Source organism: Diabrotica virgifera, chromosome 2 (genome assembly GCF_917563875.1).
Source record: "Diabrotica virgifera virgifera chromosome 2, PGI_DIABVI_V3a".
Classification (NCBI taxonomy): Eukaryota; Metazoa; Arthropoda; class Insecta; order Coleoptera; family Chrysomelidae; genus Diabrotica; species Diabrotica virgifera.
In genome coordinates this window covers 207,874,571-207,901,392 of record NC_065444.1, presented here as the reverse complement: position 1 = coordinate 207,901,392, position 26,822 = coordinate 207,874,571, and the positions used below count along the sequence as shown (strand labels likewise).

The window sequence follows — 26,822 nt, the reverse complement described above, 5'->3', positions numbered from 1 at the left end:
AAAATTGTACTTTTAACACTTATATCATAAATAACCATTATTTTATAGAAATATTTTAAAATCAAAATTAGCAAAATCGATCAAGCCATTCTGCTGTGATAAAAAATATATTATATAAAATTATTATGATAGGTGGATACTATGTAGATGTGTACATTACGATATACCGCAAGTAAGGTTACAGAACGCGTCTCGATTTTTTAAATTACGCCAAATAGGATTTCACGCTCGTCCTAACACTTATCATACTGAGCGAACCTGTTTATGGACCGTGATAGTCGTGACGTCAAATCAATGTTGGCTACTCTGGAATGGTTTCCAAACAAAACAAAAATTCACACGTGGTGTTTATTTTCCTTTGTATAATTGGAATATATTGCATCAAGCTATTTTCTTGTAGGATGTTTAATTTTTACACAATGGTAATGTGTTGGGTACTATGGGTACCCGCTTTTGTAATCAATGCTCATAAATAGTATATTTCCCACCATATTTCCAAATAGGACAAGTTAAGAACCTAAAAGAAACTCAGTAAGAACTATGTTGTGTGTAAATCCTTGATTTTGTGTAGGGACATTTATAAAATTTAAAAGCAATATGATTGATATGACTAACAAGGATCGTGTCTTTAGAAAAAATGTGTAGATGATTGTTAAAACGAAATAAAATTAAAAATGATTACACAAATCACGTGTATAATCAATAGGGCTTTTCATTCACAAAAATTTGTTTCGAGCTTCGGTCATAATGTTGTATAATACGTGTATATTAATATTATACACGGATTATATGACATTTGGCTGAAGCTCGAAACAAATGACAATCGATGAAAAGCCCTATTGACAGACGTCAAACGTTTGCTTTGTTTGGAAACTTTTCTGACGTTACTACTGATGGTCCATTTTATAGATATAAGGTTTGTTCCAACACGACCGAGAACCGTCACGAAACGGTAACGCTCCTGCGCAGTAAACAAAATCCGTTCCAACAAAAATATGATCGTCATCGGATCGTCCTTCCCACTGTTCCAACAAGAATTGTGATCTTTCGGTGACGGGTTCGTGATGATCATTTCAGTAATCGGGCAAATGCATGATGTGCTGGTTGGACTGACTTGCGCACTAGAATTTAATTCTTTAAATTTTTTGAGCCTTTGATCGACTAAGCTGTCACCAACAAAAATGACAAATATATGATAATGATAAATAAATCAGTTATCAGTCAGATAACCGTTCCAACATCGGTTTCCAAATTACCGTCATGGGACGATAACTGGGCGATACAATTACGAACATGCGCACAAGAAACGGTACAAGTAGTTTCGTGACGGTTTCTGGACCGTCCAAAAGTTCATGTTGGAACAAACCTATATAATAACCTGTAGATTAGGCTAGTTATGGGCCGCTTTGTGCATCGAGGTGTAACGCCGATATCAAGAGCGCCGTTGGTCAATACATATTCATTTTGAGTGGTATAGCCATCTTTGTCCGTCATATGAGCGGTATCGCTTGGTAAAAAGAGATAGATAGATATTATACACGGTAGATTCGGCTAGTCATATACCACTCAATGCAACGAGGTGTAACGCCGACATAGGATTGAGTGGTCTAGCCATCTTTGTCGGTCACATGCGCGGGGTCGCTTGGTTAAAAGAGATAGATAGACCACCGATCGACTGTTTCCGCGTACGCTTTTTTGGTGAATATGACATGTCTCTGGTTACACCTCGATGCATTGAGTGGCATATCCCTAACCGAGTCTATCCTTTTACATGTCTCTGACAGACAGCAATGTCATATATTGAATTTAGTGCCAAAATTCAATCATGTGCAGTGGACTTATCACGGCTAAGAAAAAATCACGGCTAATATTATTCTTTCTTCAACTACTAGATTTTATACTTGCATAGTATCTAAATGTGCTTTTAAATAAATGTTAGTGTAGATTTCAATTAAATTATTTATCTTTTAGATATGCGATAGAAACAAATGAAGCAAGTTTAAACTATAAAATATAGGTTATGTTCATAGATCACCTACCTCTTAGAATATAAAATAAGGAAGGAGTATAATGCGAAATGACTCCGAGCCAGGAAGGAGGTTGCAAATGGCGATCAGCTGTCAGATTTGCTTTCTATCTCCAGTGACGTACCTTTGAAAGAGGGAAGAAAATAAATTCTTAACGATTTTATTACATCTTTGATGTTAAAGAAACAGCTATAGATCAAGAGAAAATACGTATTAGTATAATATTTTGTTGAAAAGTCAGTTAAATAACATTTTATTATACTAATAACTTCAGTTAATTGATTGCATATACAGGAGCTTTACCAGATGGTACGCCTATGCACACAGCTGATCCAATACACAAACACCTTCTACCTCGTTGACAAAAACTTATGAGTCATCCCCAGACGTTCAAGATGGCCAGTTCCGCTAGAAATTTATGGTGTTGTTGATATATGACAGACTCCTTCCTGTTCTTTTATATTCTAAGACCTACCTCCTCTAGATGTCTAGATGTTCCACGGTAACGCTTTGGTTAAATATGAAAAACAGCGCTCCAAGCCGCCTGTCTCGGAACTAATCCAAGCGGGAATTTCAAAATGTAATTTTGGTAGGAAGAAAATGTTAGGTTAGAATATTTTTGTATAGTTGAAAAAGAATAATAATTTGCTTTTAAAGTATGCAAATTATTTTTAATTTCAAATATACAAAATACCATTTGGCAAAAATAAGACATGACAACGTATTTTTATTTATTTATTTAACACCAGCAAAACCACTTTGTATATATTATTTTACAAATGAAATTATTAATAGTTGTTATCTTCCAAATATGTTTACAAAAGGGTATCACAAATGATTGAAACATGTGTGCATCTCTACTTGTCGAAGGACTTTCAACTAAAACAAAAAATTAATATAATAGTTTATACACTGATTCTTTTCACGTAAAATAATTTTTATTAATTATAATACATTATCAGTAGGGGTTACTTATGTTGTGTACTATCCGTTGCAAGATAATTCGGATGGAATTCCCCAGATTAAGAGACTGCGTGCCGATATCAAGCACAAATGACTGTACTCCCTTAACCCTGGAAGCTCACACGTGGGTGTGAGATACCCATCGCGACACTTAACTGCATGTAGCTTGCGCAGCTGCATTTCAATGGCAATGCTGCTTTATGTAAATTCAGTCTCTAGTCTGCCAAGAACGGGTGTGTAGTTGCGGTCTCATTTGAGCAATATTTCCAGTCACGAAAATTTATTGAATACAGGCTAGGGTATGTATAGCACCCATGTGTGAGGTTTGCGATCCACAAATTTAGTAAAGCAAACTAGGTGTTATTTCTGCAAAGGCAAAGATGGAAAAGCGTGCATGCTCGGCTTGCTATAAAGATATAAAGCATAATGCATGGAACATAGAGCCACACTGTCTTATGAATATAGTCACTAAAATGAGTGAAACTGAAATACCTGGCTAAGAATGAATATGAGTTCTATCTTATATTTTAGTTAGAAATACCATTTTGTTGTTAAATTAAATTAAAATACAGTATTGCCCAAAATAAACAGTACTGAAACTGAAACACAGATGTCTCTTTCTGCGTGCTGTCATATTAAAATTAACTAGTACATATATACCTGTCGAGTAATCTTTAAATAACTACTTATTAAGGCCTAATTGTTAAAAATGGTGATAAATACAGAGGAGAAAGTGTTTCTTGTGGAGCATTATTTTCGCTCATACGGAATCGGCCGACTTAATAGCGCAAGTCTGCGATACGTGTGTGATCAATTCACACAACAGTTTAATAAACGTTCTCCAAGTAATGCTGTAATTTTGAAGCTTGTTGAAAATTACAGCATTACTTGGAGAACGTATGTTAAACCGTTGTGTGAATTGATCACACACGTATCGCAGACTTGCACTATTAAGTCGGCCGATTCCTTAGGAGCGAAAATAATGCTCCACAAGAAACACTCTCTCCTCTGTACTTAACACCATTTTTAACAATTAGGCCTTAATAATTAATTGTTTAAGGATTACTTGGCAGGTCTATACTAGTTAATTTGAATTTGACAGCGCGCACAAAGAGACATGTGTGTTTCAGTTTCAGTACTGTTTATTTTGGGCAATAATGTATTTTGAATTATGTTTCTGGTTTTTTAGAAAATGTTTGTTAATTATTTTTAGGTATTTTTAATATTTTTTTTCTTTTGTGTTACTACAATTAAGAGAGAGAAAATAAAATGATTTAATTATTCTTATATATCTATTCAATAGTGATTAGAGCGTCTCTGGAAACCATAAAATATTTACTTTTTTTTTATTTCTTCACAAAAAATCATTGGGTATCTGATATAGTCGGTTCGCTAAACTCAGACACAACTGCCTAGTGATTTTAGTAAGTAATTTTGCCAATTTGGTAAAATTGGCAAAAAAATAATTACTAAATAGTTAAAAAAATAAGAAAATCTACGGTTTCGTTTTGATTAAAATCTGTCTTCCTCCATCCCCCGATAGCACTATTTCTAGGTCTACCTGTTGTCAAGGAGGCTCTAAGGAAGACAGATTTTTACCATTCCGACCGTAGATTGTCGATATAAATTAAAATAAGTTATATCGCAGTATGGATAGAACGCCCTCTAACGGGGAATAAGCGAAATGAATTTCGACTCAATTCAAGCTTTCTGCTTAACCCAGGTATAACATACCAAAAGGCACCGCCAGGAAAACATTCCACTTTGCGGTTCAGAGAGCCCATATGAAACTAGTCTTTGTACTCTATGCAGAGTATGGCATTAACAAAATAAGAAAATCTACGGTTTCGTTTTGATTAAAATCTGTCTTCCTCCATCCCCCGATAGCACTATTTCTAGGTCTACCTGTTGTCAAGGAGGCTCTAAGGAAGACAGATTTTTACCATTCCATTAAATAGTTAATAATTACTAAATATTTTGTAATTTTGCCAATTTTGGTAAAATTGGCAAAAAACAAAACAATTACTGACTAAAATCACTAGCCAGTTGTATCTGAGTTTAGAGAACCGACTATACCCATGTGTGCGGTTTATTAAAAAAAATAGGTGTGATCTTCCAGGGTTAAGTTAGATTTATAGTTTGACGTAGCGTAGACGTAGACGCAATGTAGACGTAAGAAACGGACTGGAGACGGAAGAAAATATTATGTCAATTTATAGATCGACGTAGCGGAATTCTTGCGCATGAGTAGAAAGAGTAAACAATGACTTAATTCTAATTCAACAACATAGCCTATAAATTATACGAACAGTAAACAAACTTTGTGTTTATTTATTTATACTTATACTATTATTTATTATAATATTTATCTGTTTTGTGTGTTACATGGATTAGGAAATAAACGAAAGTATGCTCTTTGGTGCCGCATGCCGTGGGATTTCCAACTATTTTGTTTCATTTCCTGGTCTTTAAATGTTTATTGGATTTACCTATCGTATAATATGTGTGGATAACCACGAATTAGGCTAATAAACAACTCATATTTATCTGAAATATTGAAATGACTCTATGATATATTTTTATTAAATTAATAACTTAACATCCATTGTATTAACAAATAATTAACAAAATTCGAATATGTTGACAATCAACTTTTTACACAACACAAGGAATGAGGGGACGGGGCGGGTCCACTTTGAGTGACAGAACAAAATTCTGCCTTATGATTGGCCAGACGGAAGAAACGCACTGTAAAAGATGAAAGTTGGTCATCTCTTATGTTACGTTACGTTTCTCTTACGTTCCGTCAGGCGCTTGCGTTCATCTATAAACACGAGTACACAAAATTCGGTGTTGATCTTTTCCAGTGCGTCTCCGTTGCGTCTACGTCTACGCTACGTCAAACTATAAATCCAACTTTAATGCAGTAACGAATAGTCACCCTTAGCCTTTCGTTAGATTAGGTTCAATTTTAAATTATATCCAAAGTTTAAAGGTACTTTACTAAATGATAAATCTAATTAAACCGAAATATCTTGCAACGAATAGTAATTAAATAAGTTTTATGTTTATTTGTGTATGCAGCTTAAAGTCGACTTTACATTACATGATTTATCATGTGATTTGTCATATGATTTGGTCATGGAGTGAAATTTACATGTTTACACTGTGTGATTTGTCATATGATTTTGCATTGTTTATACGGCTCGTTTTGTCATAAGCATTGTCATGCGGCTCGTCATGGGAAAAATCATAGGACAAATCACAATGATAAATCATGTAGTGTAAAGTCGACTTAAGACCATGGACCATGAGAATTAGTGTGTAGCTGGCTTAAGCTGACAGATCACAGTGACATGACACATGACAGCGCAAACAAAAACAAAGCACTGATGTCAAAACAGGAAATTTTTAAAGGAGAATTATAGAAAATTAGAAAAAGTCTGTGTTGAAATCGTTGAAATACAGAATCTGATATTTTTAGAGCATTATAAAGTGAATAGAAAGTCATACAATTAATATTTCCAGCTTATATTTACTACTGTCCCCATTCTCGCAGGTATTTACCATTTTAATTGTGTTTTAAAAGGATGCTTAGATAAATTTGCCAATTATGTTTTCGTTTGCTTTGCTTATTCCAGTTAAGATTGTGGGATAAGACTTCTTTCTTTGTACAGAATTATAAAAGTAGTAATAGGTTGTAAGAAATCTTCAACAAATGCTTTATTTAGGCCAGGCCATTTAGGAAAATGGAAAAAAATAAATCGATTTTTAACCCTGGAAGATCACACCTATTTTTTTACATAAACCGCACACATGTGTGTCAGATACCCAATGATTTTTTGTGAAGAATTAAAAGAAAAAGTAAATATTTTATGATGTCCAGAGACTCTCTAATCACTATTGAATACATAGGAATAATTAAACCAATAATTTTATTTTCTCTCTCTTAATTGTAGTAACACAAAAGAACAAGATATTAAAAATACCTAAAAATAATTAAAAAACATTTTCTAAAAAACCGGAAACATAATTCAAAATATTTTAATTTAATTTAACAACAAAATGGTCTTTCTAACTAAAATATAACACCTTTTGATTATAGAACTCATATTCATTCTTAGCCAGGTATTTCAGTTTCACTCATTTTAGTAACTACATTCATAAGACAGTGTGGTTCTATGCTCCATGCATTATGCTTTATACCTTTATAGCAAGCCGAGCATGCACGCTTTGCTTTTCCATCTTTGCCTTTGCAGAAATAACACCTAGTTTTCTTTACTAAATTTGTGGGATGTTGTGTTGTTAGGTCATTAACTTGAACGCACACTAACTTGATCGCAAACCTCACACATGGGTGCTACATACCCTAGCCTCTATTCAATAAATTCTCGTGATTGGAAATATTGCTCAAATGAGACCGCAACTACACACCCGTCCTTGGCAGACTAAAGACTGAATTTACATAAAGCAGCATTACCATTGAAATGCAGCTGCGCAAGCTACATGCAGTTAAGTGTCGCGATGGGTATCTCACACCCAAGTGTGATCTTCCAGGGTTAAATACAGTACCAATCGACTTGACACTTTTTGCATTTTGTTTGGGATGACGTCAGGAAAAACGTCTAGAATAGAAAAATTGGTGGAAATGCGTAATTGCATTTACAGTGAATAAAATGCATCCAAAAGGCATAAACCTAATCAGTATTTTAAGAGCTAGATGTTGCTACTAGGCGGTTTTTGGGTTTTTTTTCTTTTATGGCCTTTGGGAACTGAGCCCATTTAGCCAGCAACACTTCTTGAAATCGACGCCTCACCATACACCAAGACCATTACGAATCCATTACAAAAACAATCCAGGGTAGGTAAGGAAAAAAAAATTTTCGCACCCAGATCGTTCAGGGTGACTAACCACGTACTAAGTAGGGATACGGGGTATTATTAATTTACACGACTAATTTTATAATCTAAAGTTTCAATTTACACGACTTACATAATTTAGAAGAATCCTAAAGATGGACGGTTTGTTCAAAGCTAATAAGTTCATCAGATTATATGGGGGATAAAGTTTTTGGGGTTGCTGAACATAAATAAGCAATGAGAGCTGACCTCCGAAGCACCTGGCAACAGGGATACTGTTAAGGCACGCCATCTAAAATTTTGAGGGTTTTTGGCACTTAACTAATGCAAACACATTACTCGAGGGCTTTTGCGATCTCTGAACACGAATACGTCATTAGTTATTTTTAATAAGTTAGAAAAATTAAATCTAAAACTTAGTAGTGGCCCTGATGAAATTTCACCTTATTTTGTACATAAATGTCGTTTTGCTCTGTCTCCTGTATTACTAAAGATTTTTCGTTTATCATTAAGTACTGGCATTTTCCCAGAAGAGTGGAAAAAAAGTTATATTTCTCCTATTTTTAAGAATGGTAGTAAAACATGTATAGAAAATTACAGACCGATTTCTAAAATTTCTATTTTTGCAAAGATTTTTGAGTCAATTATTGCTTAAAAAATATTTTTTTCAATTAAAAGTTTAATTATTCCTGAACAACATGGCTTTATGCCGGGTAGGTCTACAACCACAAATTTAGTGATCCTAGAAGATTTCATTTTGGATGCCTTTGGGAAGGGGGCTCAGGTCGATGTGATCTATACCAACTTCTCATAGGCATTCGATCGGGTTAACATCAAGATTCTTATAAAAAAACTAGAAGCACTAGGAATTCATGGATCCCTACTTGAGTGGTTGGAGAGCTACCTGACAGACAGGCTTCAGGTTGTCAAAGTCAAAAACTGTCTTTCTGAAGAGATTTTGGTTAGGTCTGGCGTCCCACAGGGTGGTCATTTATCAACTATTCTTTTTATTTGTTTCATAAATAACATTTTAGAAATCTTTGAAAATTGTGTTATTTTGTTGTATGCTGATGATTTGAAAATTTTTAGAATTATTAAGGATGTTAGAGACTGTGTAAAACTGCAAAAAGATGTACCTAAACAATTTCTCACAATGGTGTACAAAGAATGACCTTTCACTTAATATCGATAAATGTAAAATAATGCACTTTTTTAGAAACTCACAACCTATCTGTTTTAATTAGTCTATAAATAATATATTTCTGGAACCAACAAACACTTTCAAAGATTGAGGTGTATTTTTTGATCCCACTTTATGTTTCAAAAATCACTATAATTTTATTTGGAATAAAGCTTTTAAATTACTTGGATTTTTGAAAAGAACCTTGTCAGACTTTAAGGGCCAATTTCCCATATTGAGTTCAACTCCAGTTTAACCTGAACTTCTAGTAAACGTCAGTTTAAAGTCAAAATCGTCTTTCTCAATTCACGTTCAACCAATAGCAGTTTAAACTTGAACGATGCTTGAACGGTGGAATTCGGCCGTTCAAAGATTTCAGAACTCATTTCAGATGATTTCATGGACTACGCATGCGTTGTATTAACACGAAACGCAGTCAAAATATAAATATATCCTATTTTATTATATTAAGCCCAACGATATCATTATTTTTGTTTTTATAATATTTATTTATAATTATTAAAATTACTATTTGACTATAAATACTTAAATTTAACTTTATTCAAAAACAGTATAAAAAGGGTAATTCAAAATGGCTACAGTTTTTTACCTTTTGCCATCTCTTGGCATTTCTCGAAAGCTGTAGAACGAGCACTGACATAAACGTGCAATGAGAAATGCATTCCAAACAAAACCGAAGATCACCGGTGAACCTGGTTCAACTGAACCATAGATTACCGCAAGTATGAGAAATCGACCCTTATAATGTGGATTGTTTTAAAAGTGTGTATTGTTCTACGGTTAGATCAGTTCTGGAATATTCTAGCACTATTTGGTCTCCTTTATATAAATGTCATATTGAAAGCATTGAGAAAGTTCAGAAAAAATTTCTACGCTTTGTAGGCTATAAATTAGGGATTTCTTCAGAAGATATAGTGTATTGTGACATTTTAAAATTGCTTAATATACCAACATTAGAAAATCGATCTTTGTTTAATGCTAGATTTGGTTTTTCTTTTCAAGATTGTAAACGGAATGATAGATTCGCCTTAAATTTTGCAGAGAATAGGTCTTATGGTTCCTCAAAGGTGCACAAGATCTAAGGACGTTAGTCACTTGGAATTCCAACAAACTATTGTCTAAATAGACCTATAGGACGAATGTGTCAATCTGGAAATGGTTTAGATGTAGACTTTTTTTCTAGCTCTCTGAATAGTTTTCGAAAAAAGCTGAAAAAATCTTTTTAAAATACAATGTAGGCTGTCACTGTAAACTGTCATTTAGGTATTTATTCTATTCATTTGTCTTGTGTAAATTATATGTAATTATTATTGAGTTCTAAAACTGTTAATATGATATGAATTATTTAATGATTGTAATTATTGTAATTGGTATAACTGTAAATAAACTATTTATTTATTTATTTATTTAGAATTGATCCCCAGCGCAGCTGGTGCCAGTCACTGCTGAGGCATGTCATCTTCTAGAGTTTCAGGGTTTTCAAAAGACCAAGGGCATCTCGTGTCCCAGGTGACTAATATGCACGTCATCTTCTGGAATTTGGAGGCATTCTGACACTAAATTGGAGCAAATAGCGTCATAATTTAAAGCATACAAAATTAGTCAGAAATTTACTAGAAAACCAGAATTGGTAGTCAGAAAATTGACAGAAAGTGGGTATTATTCCGATCACGGGTTATAGTATAACATTTGACATTATCACATAAATAGAATGTCAAATTTAATTTTTGCTTTAAAATTTTGGTGCATAATTACAGCTACATGTGAAGTAGCTTAATAAATTATTTTATTATCATTGATTAATAAATAAATAAACAATTTATAACAAAATTCAATAACATATTTTAACTATGTCAATAAAATTAGCTTTGTACGTTGTCAAAATTAATCGTAAAATAACATAAACTCATAAAATTTCTAACTGCAATATAAAATTAATTGTGAAAACAGATATTTGTATACTATAAAAAACTTCAAAAATGAAAAAAGTCCACAAAATAACAGCAAAAAATTCAACAAACTGACAGCCACAAAAGTAAACAAACCAATACGTCAGAAATTGTACTTAAAATATGTGAAAACATCCCCAATCGTCTTTCTTTGTACCTATCTCTTTTGAATGCACTGAGTCTAGATTATTCATCAAAATACCATGTGTTTTTACTTAATAACAGGCGGTAACTGGTCTGTCATTAGTTTCATGTGTGGAAGAGAATGATGCTAGATAAAAAGTATGTGTTTTATCTCGCCAGATATTAATGACGCACAGGTAAAGACTCGTGGACTCAACTTGGCGGGTTGTTGGGGTTGCTGAACACGAATACGCCATAAGAACCAACCTCTCAAATCTGAAAACCCTCGAAATTCCAGAAGATGACATGCATATCAGTCACCGGGCACTAGGTGCTCAGAGGGTCGGTTCTGATGTCTTATTCATGTTCAGGAACCCCAAAAAATCCCTAGTAACCTGTATGAATCAATTAGTAACTAAAACCCAAGAGTAATCTGTTTGGATCAATCACTAACCTTCCTCACCAAGTCACCATATTTTAAGTACAAATGTTTAAGAAAAATTGAATTCACTTCTCATAACAGGCTCAAATCAATTGTAATTTATTACACTACAATTTTTATTTTCAGATTTGAGCAGCAATCATAAATATACACTGTACTATTGCTACGAGCAAGATCAAGTACAGTGAACCCAAATGCACTAGCGCTCTTATACAAGCCAAGAAGAAGAAGAAGATAACATCCATTTTAGCGTTAATTGTTTATTGGATAAACATATTACTGTTAGTCAAGCTAAATCAAATGGAAGTAAAACAAGAATTTAGTGAAAAGCTTTGTAAAGCAGAACTAGTAGATTATGACGTGGATAATTATCTTTCGGATATCTTTAAAACTGAGGCTTCAGAAGAACCCAAGAAAGAAAGTGCACATAATACATTTGATTATTTAGACTTCGATAAAATCTGCATAAAGACTGAAATAGAACAAGATGATACACCTCAATTATTTGAAGAGAAACAAATAGAGGAGGCAGGTAAATAAATAAAAAGAATTGATTATTATTTATTTATGTATGTCACAGATAATTTCTTCATTCCAATTAATAAAAATATTTACTTTTTACCCTCTAATACTGATTAAGCTTTATAGTCCTGGGTCCCGTGTACTAAAGAAAAGTTTATTAATGTAACTTGTCTTTCACAAATAATACAAAAAAACTTTCGGTGCCCAAGCAAACCCCCCTCCCCCCTGAGGAAAATTCTAGGTGCGCCACTGGTTAAGAACCCATTTTTAAATTTACCTATTCTAATTGGGAAATAAGCCACAATTTAACTTGAAAAATTGATTTTATTGACGTTTCGAATTCCACCTCGGACGTCGTTATCAAAATACAAAATATTAATACATAGTTAATTACATAAATGCCACAAAGAAATAGCTTCAGAACAGTTGTTAATTTAAATTTGTATTTTTAGTAAAATGAATTCGCGTAAAGAACGTTAATTTCTTCAGTGGCTTGCTGAAATTGAAAATTAAGAAAACTTGCTTTTGATCTATATTATTTTTACTTTTGTTTTGTTAAATTAATAAAAAAAAATTGGTTTACGAGACTTTCTATAATATGTGAGTACAGCCCATTTTATATTTATACATGTTGACATTCATTCTTTCTCGAAATAAGTCGAATTTATGTAGGTGAGGGCGACGCTCATACTCGTGCAACCACGTCACAATAGAAGACGCGTGTAACGGCGGGTTAATAGCAAGTTGAAAATTTGTTAATAGCTTAACGGTGTCAAGTCGGACTTTGATGTATGGGAACACTCGAACAGGGGAATTTTTAATTGTGGAGCATGATAAATGTGTCGCCCTGACAAGTTTATGATTGTGAAAAATAGATAGATAGATAGACATTTATTGTTTTTTAAAAAATACAGTTTTATAACAATGAGTTTAGTAAGCATAGGTTATAATAACTAGTCTAGTACATAAGCAATAATAAATAGTCTAGTACATAAGTAATAATAAATTTAACAAAAAGTTAAGAGCTATCACTAACTGAAATGGAGTACTGAAATATTAAGATCTATTTCTGAACTGACAGGAACATCTATTTTCACGAACTGAAATATAAAGTGATGGTACTACGACAGAGAAAACGACAAGAAGAGAAAAGGAGACCAAGAGAAAGAATTGCAACAGACTTTCAACAAAAGTGGAAAAATAGTCAGATCTCCTACCTGTAGAAGGGAGAAAATGGAAGAAAATGTACAAAAAATTATGGAAATGATGACAGGAGTAAGTTTAAAGATCGAAGAACAATCAAGAGAACTCAGCGAGATTCGCAGAGAACAGAAATAATATAGAGTGGAAATAAGAGAGTTAAGACAAGAGAATGTAACATTGTAACGAAATAGCGATGGACTACCCCGCTAATTGAAATAATATTCGAAAATATTACCTCAACTAACCAAGATAGCCATCGTCACACCCTTAGCTTAGCTCAGTCACTCAGGTGTGTGTTCGTCTTGTCCTAACCTCAGATATGAACTATGAAAATTGGAATGGAAGCAAACAAAACATAGTTTTTAACTAATCATGTTTATTGTTCATAAAGATATAATAAATAAAATGACTTAGTAAATTGCATTAACAAATGTATTTAAATTCTTGCCAAAAACTAACAATTCTGGATTATACTTATGGCTTTTGGTAGCTGATGGTATCTTCTTGATGTCGTATGGTACTGCTGCTGGTTCTGCAACGGGCTCTGGGGTTGTAGGTGTTGTATTCCACCAGGCCTACGGATGTTGGTCGTTGCAGTCTTGGTTATGTGGTTGCAGCCCTGATGACATGGTCCTCGTTGTTGTATCGCCGGCGATTTGAGGGTTGTTGAAACTCCCGGAGGGAGAAAAGTGGTTTCTTTCCAAAAAACTATAAAATAGAGACACATATCAATCATCAAGAAGAAAAACCAACGTGTGCCATCTGCCGTTCTAATCGTCAGAAAGAGTAGCAGATGACAAGAATAAATCAAATGAAATTTAGATGAGAATAGTTAAAATTCTGATTACTAAACGTGCATACATGTAAATTAAAAGATAATTATATTTGAAACTAAAATATCAGAACACATGGTCTGACATTGGAAGTTAGGTTAGATAAAAAACAATATAAAAACTGTTAGATGGAGAAATATAATTACTGTAAGAAATTATTAAAAAAAACTATATGTAGCTCACCCCAAGAGGAAGATGATTTGTTGAAATAGAAATGATTTATTTTTCGAATTACATGCCTTTTTAAGGATTAATTTTTCCCTTCCAGTGTATGTCAGGGAGTAGGGGGTCAAGTCGATGAAGTGACACTGTCATTGAAAACGACGTTTAAAATGACAACCAAGTACTATGAAGTAGCGGCATGTTCCGTATTGAAAATACAGATATTTGGAGAGTATGAATATACGAGGTATGTTCAGTATGATGATTTAAATGAAAGAGATATATTAAATAGAAGATAATAAAAGAAGGTAATAAAAGAGAGCGCCAACCGATTTTTAAAGGGGAAAATGGGTAAACCAATTAGAAGAAGATAATTATTAATGAAATATTAAAGAAAATAAGGTAAAATAATTATTTAAAAATAAAATATCAAAGATGTGACGTTTGTAACGTTACAACATTAAGACAAGAAAACACAAAACTAAAACAGGCATTTTCAAATAGAGGAACGGCTGGAAAGTTTGGAAAATGAAAAAAGGCGAAAAAATATAGTTAGTTATACAGGGTTTGGACATACAGGGATACAAATGCCCCAGATATTCTAAAACAGGGGTCGGCAACCTTTTTCGGATGGCGGGCCATGTTCAAAATAAAATTTTTTATGCGGGCCGCATATTTAAATGTAGCTTAAATAGTCTTCTTCAGTCTGTTTGCATATATCTCTGGACAAAGGTCTCCCCATGAGTTCTTCACTTCTCTCTGTTTTGTGCTATTTAGTGCCAGTATCTACCCATTTTTGCTTTGACGTCGTCTAGCCATCGTTTTTGTGGTTTTGCTTTAGTATGACCGGGCTCGTGTGGTCTCCAATTTGTAATGTTTCGCGTCCACATTTCATTGCTTTGTCATGGCCGGTTCCATTTTATTTGCGCAATTTTTCCAATTGCATCTTCCACCTTCGTTCTGCGTCACACGTCCTTATTTTCGTTTATGTCCTTTCAGCTTAGTCCTAACGCTTGTTCGATGGACCTCTGTGTTGATCTTAATCTATATTCATCTATCATCTATTTTAAGGTATTTATAACGTCCTCGTTAGTAATTTTGGTAGTTCAGATTTTACATTTAATATTTCCATACCGCGGTTTTCTGGCTTTTGTATATTGAACGAGTATAATTCTGTATAAATAGTAATATTCAATAATATTTATTAAATTATTTTTGTCATTTATAGTGATTCCATTTATATCTGTTAACAGGTGTACCTATTTGTTGTCGGTCTTTCCTATTTAGAGTTTTTAACACTTTCATACTCTTGATTTTCCCTATAATATTTTCGATTTGTTCGGTATTTTAGTCCCTGATGTCTTGTCTTATCCTTTTTTGTATTGTCTTATTAAGTTCCTTATATTTTAGTAAATTTCGGTCCATGCAACTGTTGTCCTTAAGCGTCTGTTGTCTTTCTGTCTTTAATTTATTATTTTTCATAAGTTTGTTGATTTTTCCTAAAATTACATTAGTGCATTGACGAGCCGCGCAAAATGACGGGCGTTGCCGACTCTTGTTCTAAAACATGCCATATTGGTATGATGAATAATGTCAAGAAGTAGCAGAGGCAATAAGAAAGGTTAGATCCAAAAATCTCACTAATAACGAAGATAGCAGAAGAGAGGAATACAGAGAATTGAAAAAATCATGAAAAGAAGCAAAACGAGAACAAGCTGAAAGAAATAGAAGATAAATTAAAAAAAAATGAAATAATATCATTCTACCAGGAAGCAACAAAAAAATGGAAAGAGGATATCAGAAAAACAACCCATACATGAGAGATGATACAGGGATACTGCCAAATGAGCCGGAAAAAATAATGAGAAACTGGCAAAACTATTTCACAGAACTGCGAAATAAGAACGAAGTACGAAAGGAAACAAACCATGAAATTGAAGATGGCTCATCCTTGAGTGGATGAGAGTTGCCAAAAGTAGAAATCGATGGAAGCAAATGGAAGAGGCCTATGTCCAGCAGTGGACGAACACAGGCTGAAGAAGAAGAAGACATCCTTGATAGTTCCACAATAGAATTTTGAATGATTGTTATCCAGGTACAGATAAGTTTGCGCCATATACAGCAGGCTTTGAAGTCTTGAGTCCCATTTCACGTCTAGGCGATTCCTGTTCCTCTCTACCACGTTTGGTTGTTCCTCTGGTAGTAATTCTTGGTATTTTGTTTATGTATCCAATCGTTAAGTTTTTCTTCCCATTATCTATACGACTTTGCAGCTCTGTTCGTAATTCAGACATATATTTTGACTGGCAGGGTGTCAAATCTTGTTTGTTTGAGTTTTGATTTAGTTTAGATTTATTTTTAAGAACAAAAAGGACATCTTCACTGGACATCATAGTGATTTTCAGCGGCCTTGGTTTCATATCTTGGCAAGGATAGCCAAGCCGGCGATGCGAAGCTATTTGTAAGTTAGGAGTTACCTGCTTTAATATTTGTTGTGCATTAACTTCATCGGATTCTGTATTATTTTCTGGAATACCCATCAGCAAAACATGTTTTCCCTTTGTTTCCTATCAGCCAGCTCTATAAGGATATTTTCGGGAAGAGTAGATTCTATTTTCTGGATTTTAATTTTTAGTTGTTCGTTTTCTCTTCTTAGAACTGCTATTTCCGAGATGCAAGCATCGATTTTTGTCGACTGAAAATTTACTAAATTATGTAAATCAGACATTTGAGTGCTACATGTAGCAATGGCGTTACTCAAATTAGAAAACTGAGCCATAATTGCGTTGAAGTGCATTGTGCTAGCATCTGCTTCTGTGGTACAATCTTGACACTTCCATATCAACAAGTACGCCAGTCAATGGGAGCAAGAATAGGATATTACCTCCGAATTCTATCCTACTGCATGGATTTTAATGAAATTTTGGGCCTAGCCTCTACTTATCTCCTAATTCAAAGTCTACCCTATGTCGTTGTGTGCTTTTATCTTGGGGGTAGTTCCCACCCCTTCTTAGGGGTGGAAACATTTTTGGTTAAAATTACCACGGAATTCGCTAGAGAACCTAATTCTAAGCAAAAACTGTTCTATAATTTTTTTTGAAAACTCAATACTTTTTGAGATATTCGTGGTTGAAAATTTTCCATTTTCATTGAAACATAATACCTTTTCGAACTGTATTTTGCGAATACCTTAAAAACTATGCATCTAACTAAAAAAACTATATTAAAAATTTTTGTAGGTTATAAAAAAAAACAAAAGATACTTGTCTGCATAAATCTTCTAGTTATAATACAAAAAGAGATATGGTAGGTGAAAATAGTTTGTTTTTTGGTACATTCTCAAATTGGTCTATTCAACTTGAAATAACAGAGAAACGGTCAACTTTAGGTGTATAATGCTACTAATACCTTTTGTAGTGCTTGAAAAGACCTTTAAAATTAGCTATATTAGAGGTCCATTACATCAAAACTAAGCGATATATGCTGCAAACAAAATTGATAACTAAAGTATTTTAAGAAAAAATGAGAATTAATTTTAACCCCCATCCACCAAAATGTAAATGCATCGTTTTCCTTCTACAATACCTTTTATTATAGTGTTATTTCTATGTTCAAAAAGTTGGACGGCTTTAAAATGAATGGTTAAAAAAAAGATCAAATTATAGAGCGCATTTTTAAATTTTCTTAAAAATCTTCCTTTTTCTTCATGTAACTTGAAAATGATAAGAGATACAGTAATGAAAAATAAAAAGGAAGTTTATAGCTGAAAAAGCCCTACATTTTTGTGTGGTATCTTTTTTTCTTATCTCTTATCTTTTTCGAGTTACATGGAGGAAAAGGAAGATTTTTAAGAAAATTTAAAAATGCGCTCTATAATTTAATCTGATTTTTTTCAAAAACCGTTTATTTTAATCCAATCCAACTTTTTGAACATAGAAATAACACTAGAATAAAAAGTATTGTAGAAGGAAAACGATGTATTTAAGTTCTGGTGAATGAGGGGTTAAATATACTTCTCATTTCTTCTTAAAATACATTAGTCATCAACTTTTTTGCAGAATATCTCGCTTAATTTGAATGTGAGCGATATTTAGTAATGCTCATTTTAAAGGTCTTTTCAAGCCCTACAAAATTTATTAGTATCATTATACACATAAAATCGACAGTTTCTCTGTTATTTCAAGTTGAATAAACCGATTTGAGTATGCAGCAAAAAAACAAACTGTTCTTACCTACCATACCCCTCTTTGTATTTTAACTAGAAGATTTAAGAAGGAACAAATCTCTTTGTTTTATTATAACCTACAGAAATATTTTATATACACACACCGGCAAAATTAGTCGAACACCTTAAAAATGGGACATGTTTGATGTCTTGAATTTCCTAAACCTGTTGCCCGATTTGAGTGATTCTTTTAGTATGTTGTAGCCTTATTAGTTAAGAATATCGGTGTAATAATATTGTTGCTAGACAGGTAAATGTCATTTTATACCGGGTGTTAAAATCGTACTGTGTTTTTTTCTTAAAGTTCGGAACACCCTGTGGAATATTCTAGCATATATAAAATATTAAAATTAAAACTCGACTGTAGACTTAGGCTTTCTTAACATTTTCTTTTTTGGTTCATTTACTTATGTTGGAAAATAAAAAAGTTATGTGCTTTAACAACTAGCCATGCTTTTTATCAATAAATCCTCATAGTAGGGGAGGAAAGTATGCTAAATTTGCAGTTACTCGAGCGTTATGGGGACCTATTGGATTTTTAAGAGTGGGTGCTAAAACCAAAAAAAGTTAAGTTAAGTTTTCCATAAAGTGTGGATGTAAGGTAATGGTAGGGGAGCAAAGTATGCTCAATTTGCAGTTACTCGAGCTTTATGGAGACCTATTGGGTTGTGAGTATTAGGTCCTATATCAAAAAAAAAGTTAAGTAAAATTTTCCATTTTGGTATGGACTTTCCATTTTTTAATTTAATTTTCCATTTTCACCAATCGTTTTTTCCGATTATAGCGCCATCTATCCATAATTGGAAAAAATGTTGCGAATAAAAGTTGCTTTTTTACGTCAAGGATCCAAATCTGCAATAAAAATTGGGGGCTCCTATTTAAGATTTTAAAGTAACTCCCCACCCCACCTCCGTGAGGGGTCGTGTTTGGTGCCATTCGGTAGATTTTTGAAAAATATTGAATAGGGGTATTTTGCAGTTTTACGATCTGATGTTCATTTCGCGAAATATCGCAGGGTTCGTATTTAAAATTTTTAATTTACTCCCCACCCCTCTCCGTTGGGTGTCACGAGCCCCCACGGAGGTGGGGTGGGGGATTTAATTTAAATGGTACCAAATATCGAATTAAATATCGAATGGTACCAAACACGACCCCCCAAGGAGGTGGCCCCCAAGAAGGTGGGGTGGGGGGTTACTTTAAAATCTTAAATAGAAGCCCCCATTTTTTATTGCAGATTTGGATTCTGTACGTTAAAATAAGCAACTTTTATTCGACACATTTTTTCGAATTATGGATAGATAGCGCTATAATCGGAGAAAAATGATTATTTCAAATGGAAAACTAAATTAAAAAATGAAAAGTCCCCCACTTTATGGGAAACTTAACCTTTTTCTGATTTTAGCACATACTACTCACAATCCAATAGGTCCCCATAACGCTCGAGTAACTGCAAATTTAGTAGACTTTCCTCCCCTACTATGAGGATATATTGATGAAAAACATGGAAAGTTGTTAACGCACATAACTTTTTTATTATCTCACATAAGTAAATGAATCAAAAAGCAAAATGTTAAGAAAGCCTAAGTATACAATAGAGTATTAATTTTAATATTTTACATATGCTAGAATATTCCACAGGGTGTTCCAAACTTTAAGAAAAAAACACAGTATGATTGGTACACCCGGTATAAAATGATATTTACCTGTCTAGCAACAATATTATTACAATGATATTCTTAAATTAATAAGGCTATAACATACTAAAAGAATCACTCAAATCGGACCAGTGGTTTAGGAAATTCAAGACATCAAACATATCCCATTTTTAAGGTGTTCGGCTAATTTTGCCGGTGTGTGTAATTTTTTTGTTAGATGCATAGTTTTTAAGGTATTCGCAAAAATCCGTCCGAAAAGGTGTAATTTTTCACTGAAAATGGTCAATTTTCAACTACGAATAACTCAAAAAGTATCGAGTTTTCAAAAAATAATTATAGAACAGTTTTTGCTTAAAATTAGGTTCTCTAGCCTCTTCCGTAGCTATTTTAACTAAAACATTTTTCACCCCCGAGATAAAAGCGCACATCGGCATATGGTAGACTTTGTTTCTTGAGCTATTCCCTACTTACTGTGAAAATATCAAGTAAATATATGTATGTAGTAGGATGGAATTCGTAGCCAAATACCCTCATTGACTGCCCTAAAGGTTGCAGATGAAAAATTTAAGAGTTGGGGTTGAGCACAAACACCGTGCCATGTTGTTTTGCATCCAGAACATTCCAGTTTGCTACAATCTGTCGGTGTTATAATTTTACGGTATGCCTGACAATTTAAATCCATTATAATAATATTAACCATACTATTGTAGGTACCACTAATTGCTTAACTTCTTGTCTAAGGCAATATTCAAGTTTCGACTAAGTAGGTCGTTGAAATATAAATTGTATTTCTTGTTTAAAAATCAAGTTTTTCTATTTACAGTTGTATTTATAGTAAAAACTGTTCAACTTTTAACTTATATTGTATGAATTCACAAGCGACTATTAAACAATGTTATCTCTACGGCTGCTAGAACTAAACTCAAGTTTATGATTCTGAAAAATAGGAAGTTGTTTTTAAGTTTATTTAATAGCCAATATTATATAATACACTGCGCGTCAGAGAAAACGGGCACCCCAAAATATGGGTCATTTTTGATGTCTCGTATCTCCTAAACCAGTTATCTGATTTAAGTAATTTTTTTAATATGTTATAGCCTTATTCTTTAACAATATCGCTGTAATAATATTGTTGTTAAACAGGTAAATTTTTATTGTATATCGGGTGTACGAATCAAACTGTGTTTTTTCTCAAAGTTCGCAACACCCTGTGGAATATTCTAGCATTTATAAAATACTGAAATTAAAACCCAACTATAGCCTCAGGTTTCATAACATTCTGTTTTTTTATTCATTCGCTTCTGTTGGATAATACAAAAGGTAGGTACTTTACCAACTGGCCATGTTCTTCATCAGTACAGGGTGTTTCTAAATAAGCGCGACAAACTTTAAAGCAGGCAGCGCACTGAATCGGCATAGAGCGATCGGCTCGGAACGCTACGATCGGCGGACTGTACCCGCGCACTGACTCGGTCACCTCGGCGGCCTCGGCAGTTTTGCACGTTTATTTTAATAAGTTACAGAGATGAGAACGAAGAGACAATTTAGTATGATTTTTAATTTCGAATACATTATTATACATTTTTGTAATCAGTATTTCAAAAGCTTTTAAATGAGGTGTCACATGATGTACTTTCCTATTTAAACAAATCAAAGTTATGACTGTCACCTGAAGAAGAATCGAGTAAAGTTCTAAACATTGATGCTATGATATACCATGATCATTTTAAAAATCGACCTGTCCGAGCGTTTTGCTTATGCGCTAAAAATAAATAAGTTCATATAAATAAATAACACTTATTCCAGCGCACTGTATAAGTACAATAAAATTGGCACATTTTCAATTAATCAATTTTGAAGTATTAATAGATAAATATATTATGTATCTACATAGTACTAAGGGAACATTCATAAACTGCAAAAAGGGGAGGGGGACTATTACGTCGGTGTACGTCGTATATTTTTATTATTTGTGGTATTGTTTGGTATATTTAAATTTAATTTAATTTAAAAGGTTCACGAATATAATTATACCCTATTTTAGAATAAAAAAGAATTTGTATTACTTTTATCGCATACTTTTCATTGCGTTTCATATTTCTTTTTTATCAGTCACAGTCATAATGTTACCATATAGCACTTTTGTACCGAATACCAAACAATAAAATATTGTTCCTTCAGTTTAAACAAACGGTTCTATAAAGAAAAACGTCTGGCATCAATAAATATTAACCTGTTGTCCATTTATTTACTGAATATTCTGTGTGAAACAATTCTTAAAAGAATGAATAGAAATAAAATATTCTATTCTATTTAGTTAGTATTTAAACTATTAGTAGTTATACTAATATAGTTAGTATTTATACTTATGAAAGAAATGGCGTTGAAATCAAAACAACATAAGTATCAAGATTTATATGATGCAGTTAATAAAGCATAGGAGTTCCGATAATAAAAGTGTTGTCTTTTTTGTCCAAATAAAGTTAAATAGTTGTGCAGTGAATTAAGAAAAAAATTACGCGGATATTAATGAGTTACATAATAATACTGATTTGAATACTTCGTAATTAAAGTTTGAGAGTTAACTTTAAAATTAAAAAATTCAGAAATAACATGAAATTTAAAAAACAACACTTAAGACGGAAGGGAGGGAGTCTATAAAAAACTACAAAATTTTTACGACGCCGACGCAGCTTATGGATGTTCCCTAAGCATAATATTAAAATGAAGGAAATACATTTTAAATTTAAAATAATATTAGGATAAATATGTGAAATAAATAGTTATTATTTACCGGAGAGTCCTGTTTTTTTTCGCTATCTCACCCCAAGCGTTTTCTTTTCTATTGGTGTCATGTTAATATCTATTTTGGGGATCATATAATATTACATATTCCCGCACACTTTCTATCAGAAGTTCGTCAGCCATAGTGCGTTTCTTAAAAATTATACACGTGTTCCTTGCAATGCATAAAATACTACTAAAAACATACACTGTTTTGCAGTATATAATATTTTATTTCAGTAGTAGTTCCAAAATGACACAAAATCTAGGCATCGGATAAAAAAGTTTATTTGAAGAAAGTGTATTTTTTTGTTCTTCTTAATGGCGGTACAGGCTCGTTTTTTTAATATTGTATTTAATTACAGAGTAATTTCCACATTTTAATATATTTTTCAAATTGGGCTCTGTACCGCCATTCTTTATTATATTACGAATACGTGTGCCAAATATCTCCAAAAAATATTCCAAATTACAGCCGCAATCTTGGAACGCGTGTTCGCTACCTGTTGATCGCTACTGTTTCCTCTTAACATAAATGATTGGTTTAAGTCTTTGTGGGTGAGATAGGCTGTCATTTCTCTTTATTAGCTGACCGGTGTGAAAGTGATGGGGGAAATTCCCCAATAGGGCTTTTCATCGATTGTAATTTGTTTCGAGCTTCTGTCGTGTGTCACAAAATATTAATATATCTAGGTCATACGTCTTTGGTGTGTATCATTAGTATATGCCAATAACGTGTGACGTAGATATATGTATTAATATTATGTGACACATGACAGAAGCCCGAAACAAATGACTGAATGAAAAGCCCTATTTATACATATAAGTTCCGGGGCATGGTATAGAGCACAAAATGTCACACAGACAAATGCAGCCTTCTACATATACATACTTCTAAGCATGTGCCATATTTACGTCTATGCTTATAAGCACCGAATTTTTACACTCTTCACATTTTTCAACGTCGTTTACAGGGTTAAGATTTGATTATGGAAAAAAAAATGTATACAACGTTTTTTTGTAGGAAATTTTCCATACTTTCTGATGCGCCTAATAGGAAACCCTTACAGCCTTATTAATAAACACGGACTAACGCCCGACTAACTTTAGTCCGAGGACTAAGGCAATACCATTCATTTTCCCTATTAAGAGGAGTATGTAGTCGACCGCGTGGTTGAATTTGAGATTTACGCCGAGCCATCGCTTTGAAACGCAATTGTAGCATGTGGCAACGTGGGGATCAACCTACGAAGACTCGCACAGCAGGACCGGGTTTATTTTATTTTCGTTGCAAACGGACTGAGTAAACCGCCGTGTAGTGAGAATAGGATTATAATATAAAGTAAAATGGTGAAAATTTCTTATAAATAAATTTTAATTTTGTTGAAAAATCCTAGGCTAAATGATTTTTTTTTCTTTTTTGTAGTATTAACATTTTTATTTTTTAAAGACTTCGTACGTTTCGGCGTAATGCGCGATTACAAAATTTAATTTTTTTTAAATTAAAATACAAATATCACATACAATTGTTACTTAAAAATATACTAAAATATAATAAAGGTTGTTTTGTGTGTTATTAGTTTATTTTGAACGCCAGTAGTTTGAGTTTCTTCGCCTACAAATATCTACATTATTTTGGTAATATCTGGTAATAAACAATTGTTATAAAATATCTTTAACTTTGGTAACATTGTTTCTTTCCAAAATAGGTCATCTCGAGTGATCTATAACAAACAAAAAATTTAAATATTATAAAAATTAATATATTGTTATTAGTCATATCCGAAATATGTTAATAATAACTCCTAAAATGATTATATTAAAAACTATACCTTTTCTACAAGGATACCGTGAGGACTCCATATCAAAAAATATCCAAATTGCCGGTCTGTAATGGCCAATTGCCCCTGAATTTGAAAATAGTAATTATGATTACGCTTCAAATGAAGTTCGCCGTTTATTAGTTCAGCAAAAGATATTTTTTTTGAGATAATTCCATCTGTAGGTGTGTGTTCCTTGATAGATAGAGGGCATTTAATTTCAATAAGGGCTTGGTCCCCTATGAGACCATCTGGACTTGCACCCAAAAATGGATATTGCTGATCGATATGGAAACCACTCTCGTTAACTTTTAGATTGAATTTTTTTTCAAATTCCAACAAAGCCTTTGATTCGTTTTCATTTCCATACCGAGTAGCCTTATTGCCAAAAAAGTTTCCATACAGTAAATTTTTAATTGTATTAATAGGCGAAGTAGTGGATCTCATTTTGCAAATTTGCCCAAAATTCGAAGCTGTAAGCCTTACCAATCTTTCTTGAATCCATTGAGGATTAGACTTTTGCCCCAACGTATTTCTCTCAATTTTTTTTATTTCGCCGGGCGTTTTTGCGAGAGATGTTATAAAATCTTGTGCCTTCTGTTTATACTCGTCGCTATTTGGATTTAAGGGCAGATAGTTGGCATTGGGGCCGTAATCCTGATCTGGCAGGTTTTGTTTAGCCGATTTCTTTTTTTTTGGAAACAAAGTTCTTCTAGCTTTAATTTTGGCGTGCTCTTTTTTCTTTTTTAAATAAAATTTTTTATAAAAGCCTTTTGGACTATTGCCAAACATTGTTTTATTTATCATTCGATGGTATTCACCACCCGAATTGAACGATAGTGCTGCCGCTTCGCACCTCGTCTGATATGACCCTCTTAATGAAAAATTTATTCTTTTACCCCCAATGAATTTACACACAACGCTGTTATAGTGCTCTGCCAAGTTATTGTCCATGTTCATAATAAGACTACTTGCATTGTCAATAACTCTTTGAAGGGCACTCATTACGTCTTCATAGATACCACATTCTTTCATAACGGGTATTATATTTGTATCTTGACCCTCGCATTTAAAATATTTTATAGTTTTACAAAGGTTGTGCTCTCCAAAAACATGACTGGGCGCATTATTTATATCATTTCGGAGCAACTGAACTTTTTCTTCTAAACTTGTGTTTTCTCCGATTCGGTAGGTTGTTGCTTTCGTGATCGCACTTCTGAGGCGCATAAACCTAGACAGAACACATTTTCTTAGAGTTATTGGCACAGGTTTATTTTGAGAATTACTTCTCTTCTTGCCTAAAATCAAAAACAATATTAGTTTCATTAATAATTTCACAATATTTTAAAACTTACTGCTGATTTCTCGTATTTTTTTGGCAAAATTTCTTAAAATATGATTTTTGCATTCAATTTTCTGCACCAAGCAATTTTCATATGGTCTTATTTCTAACAGTTTCCTATATACAGAGGAATCACCATCACCAACCATTTTAGAATATTTTATACCATATTGATTAAGGCTATTTCTGAAACCCTCTGCTATGATATCTGTTTCCATAGCTGTTGAACTGCCCGTCCAATTTTTAAAGCATCTATGTGTTGGAGTTTCTTGTTCTTTGCTCTCATGCCATGAACAAATGGAGCAATATTTATTTCTGACTCCAAGAAATAATAGTTTACCCGTATTGTATCCAATAATACAAGCCTAAAACAATAATTAACAATGCAACAGTATGAAATAATGTTATATAGATTGCAGCTGTTTTATTACAACTTATTACTTACGACTCCGGACATGGCATCGTAATTAACGTTATACGACCTTTTACTCCAGGCTCCATCTGTAACAACGGTTATGCATGGAATGCCGTTTTCGTCAACGTTCCCAGCATCTTTAGCCATTTTTATTTCTTCTGCGGCTGCCAGTTCCATCGTTTGCCATGCTGATGCCCTAATAAACTCTGCAACTTGTTCGTGATAGTTGTTATAAGTCTTTAACGTCATGAATGGTAGGTCTAGAGTTGCAGCCAGTTCAGATGTCTGAGAATATC

The 26,822-nt window shown here is 33.2% G+C and overlaps 1 protein-coding gene and 1 long non-coding RNA gene across 2 annotated transcripts in view; both read left to right on the top strand.

The window, feature by feature from the left end:
• LOC126880908 (zinc finger protein 271-like) overlaps positions 1–26,822 on the top strand; it is a 148,043-nt gene that overhangs the window by 101,354 nt on the left and 19,867 nt on the right. The window contains exon 3 of the mRNA XM_050644983.1: positions 11,698–12,097. Coding sequence (XP_050500940.1) covers positions 11,698–12,097 — 400 coding nt within the window. The remainder of the gene's footprint in view (positions 1–11,697; positions 12,098–26,822) is intronic.
• On the top strand, positions 4,289–10,451 carry LOC126879786 (uncharacterized). The gene is made up of 2 exons (XR_007696265.1): positions 4,289–6,549; positions 10,054–10,451. It is a non-coding gene; the product is annotated as an uncharacterized LOC126879786 (long non-coding RNA).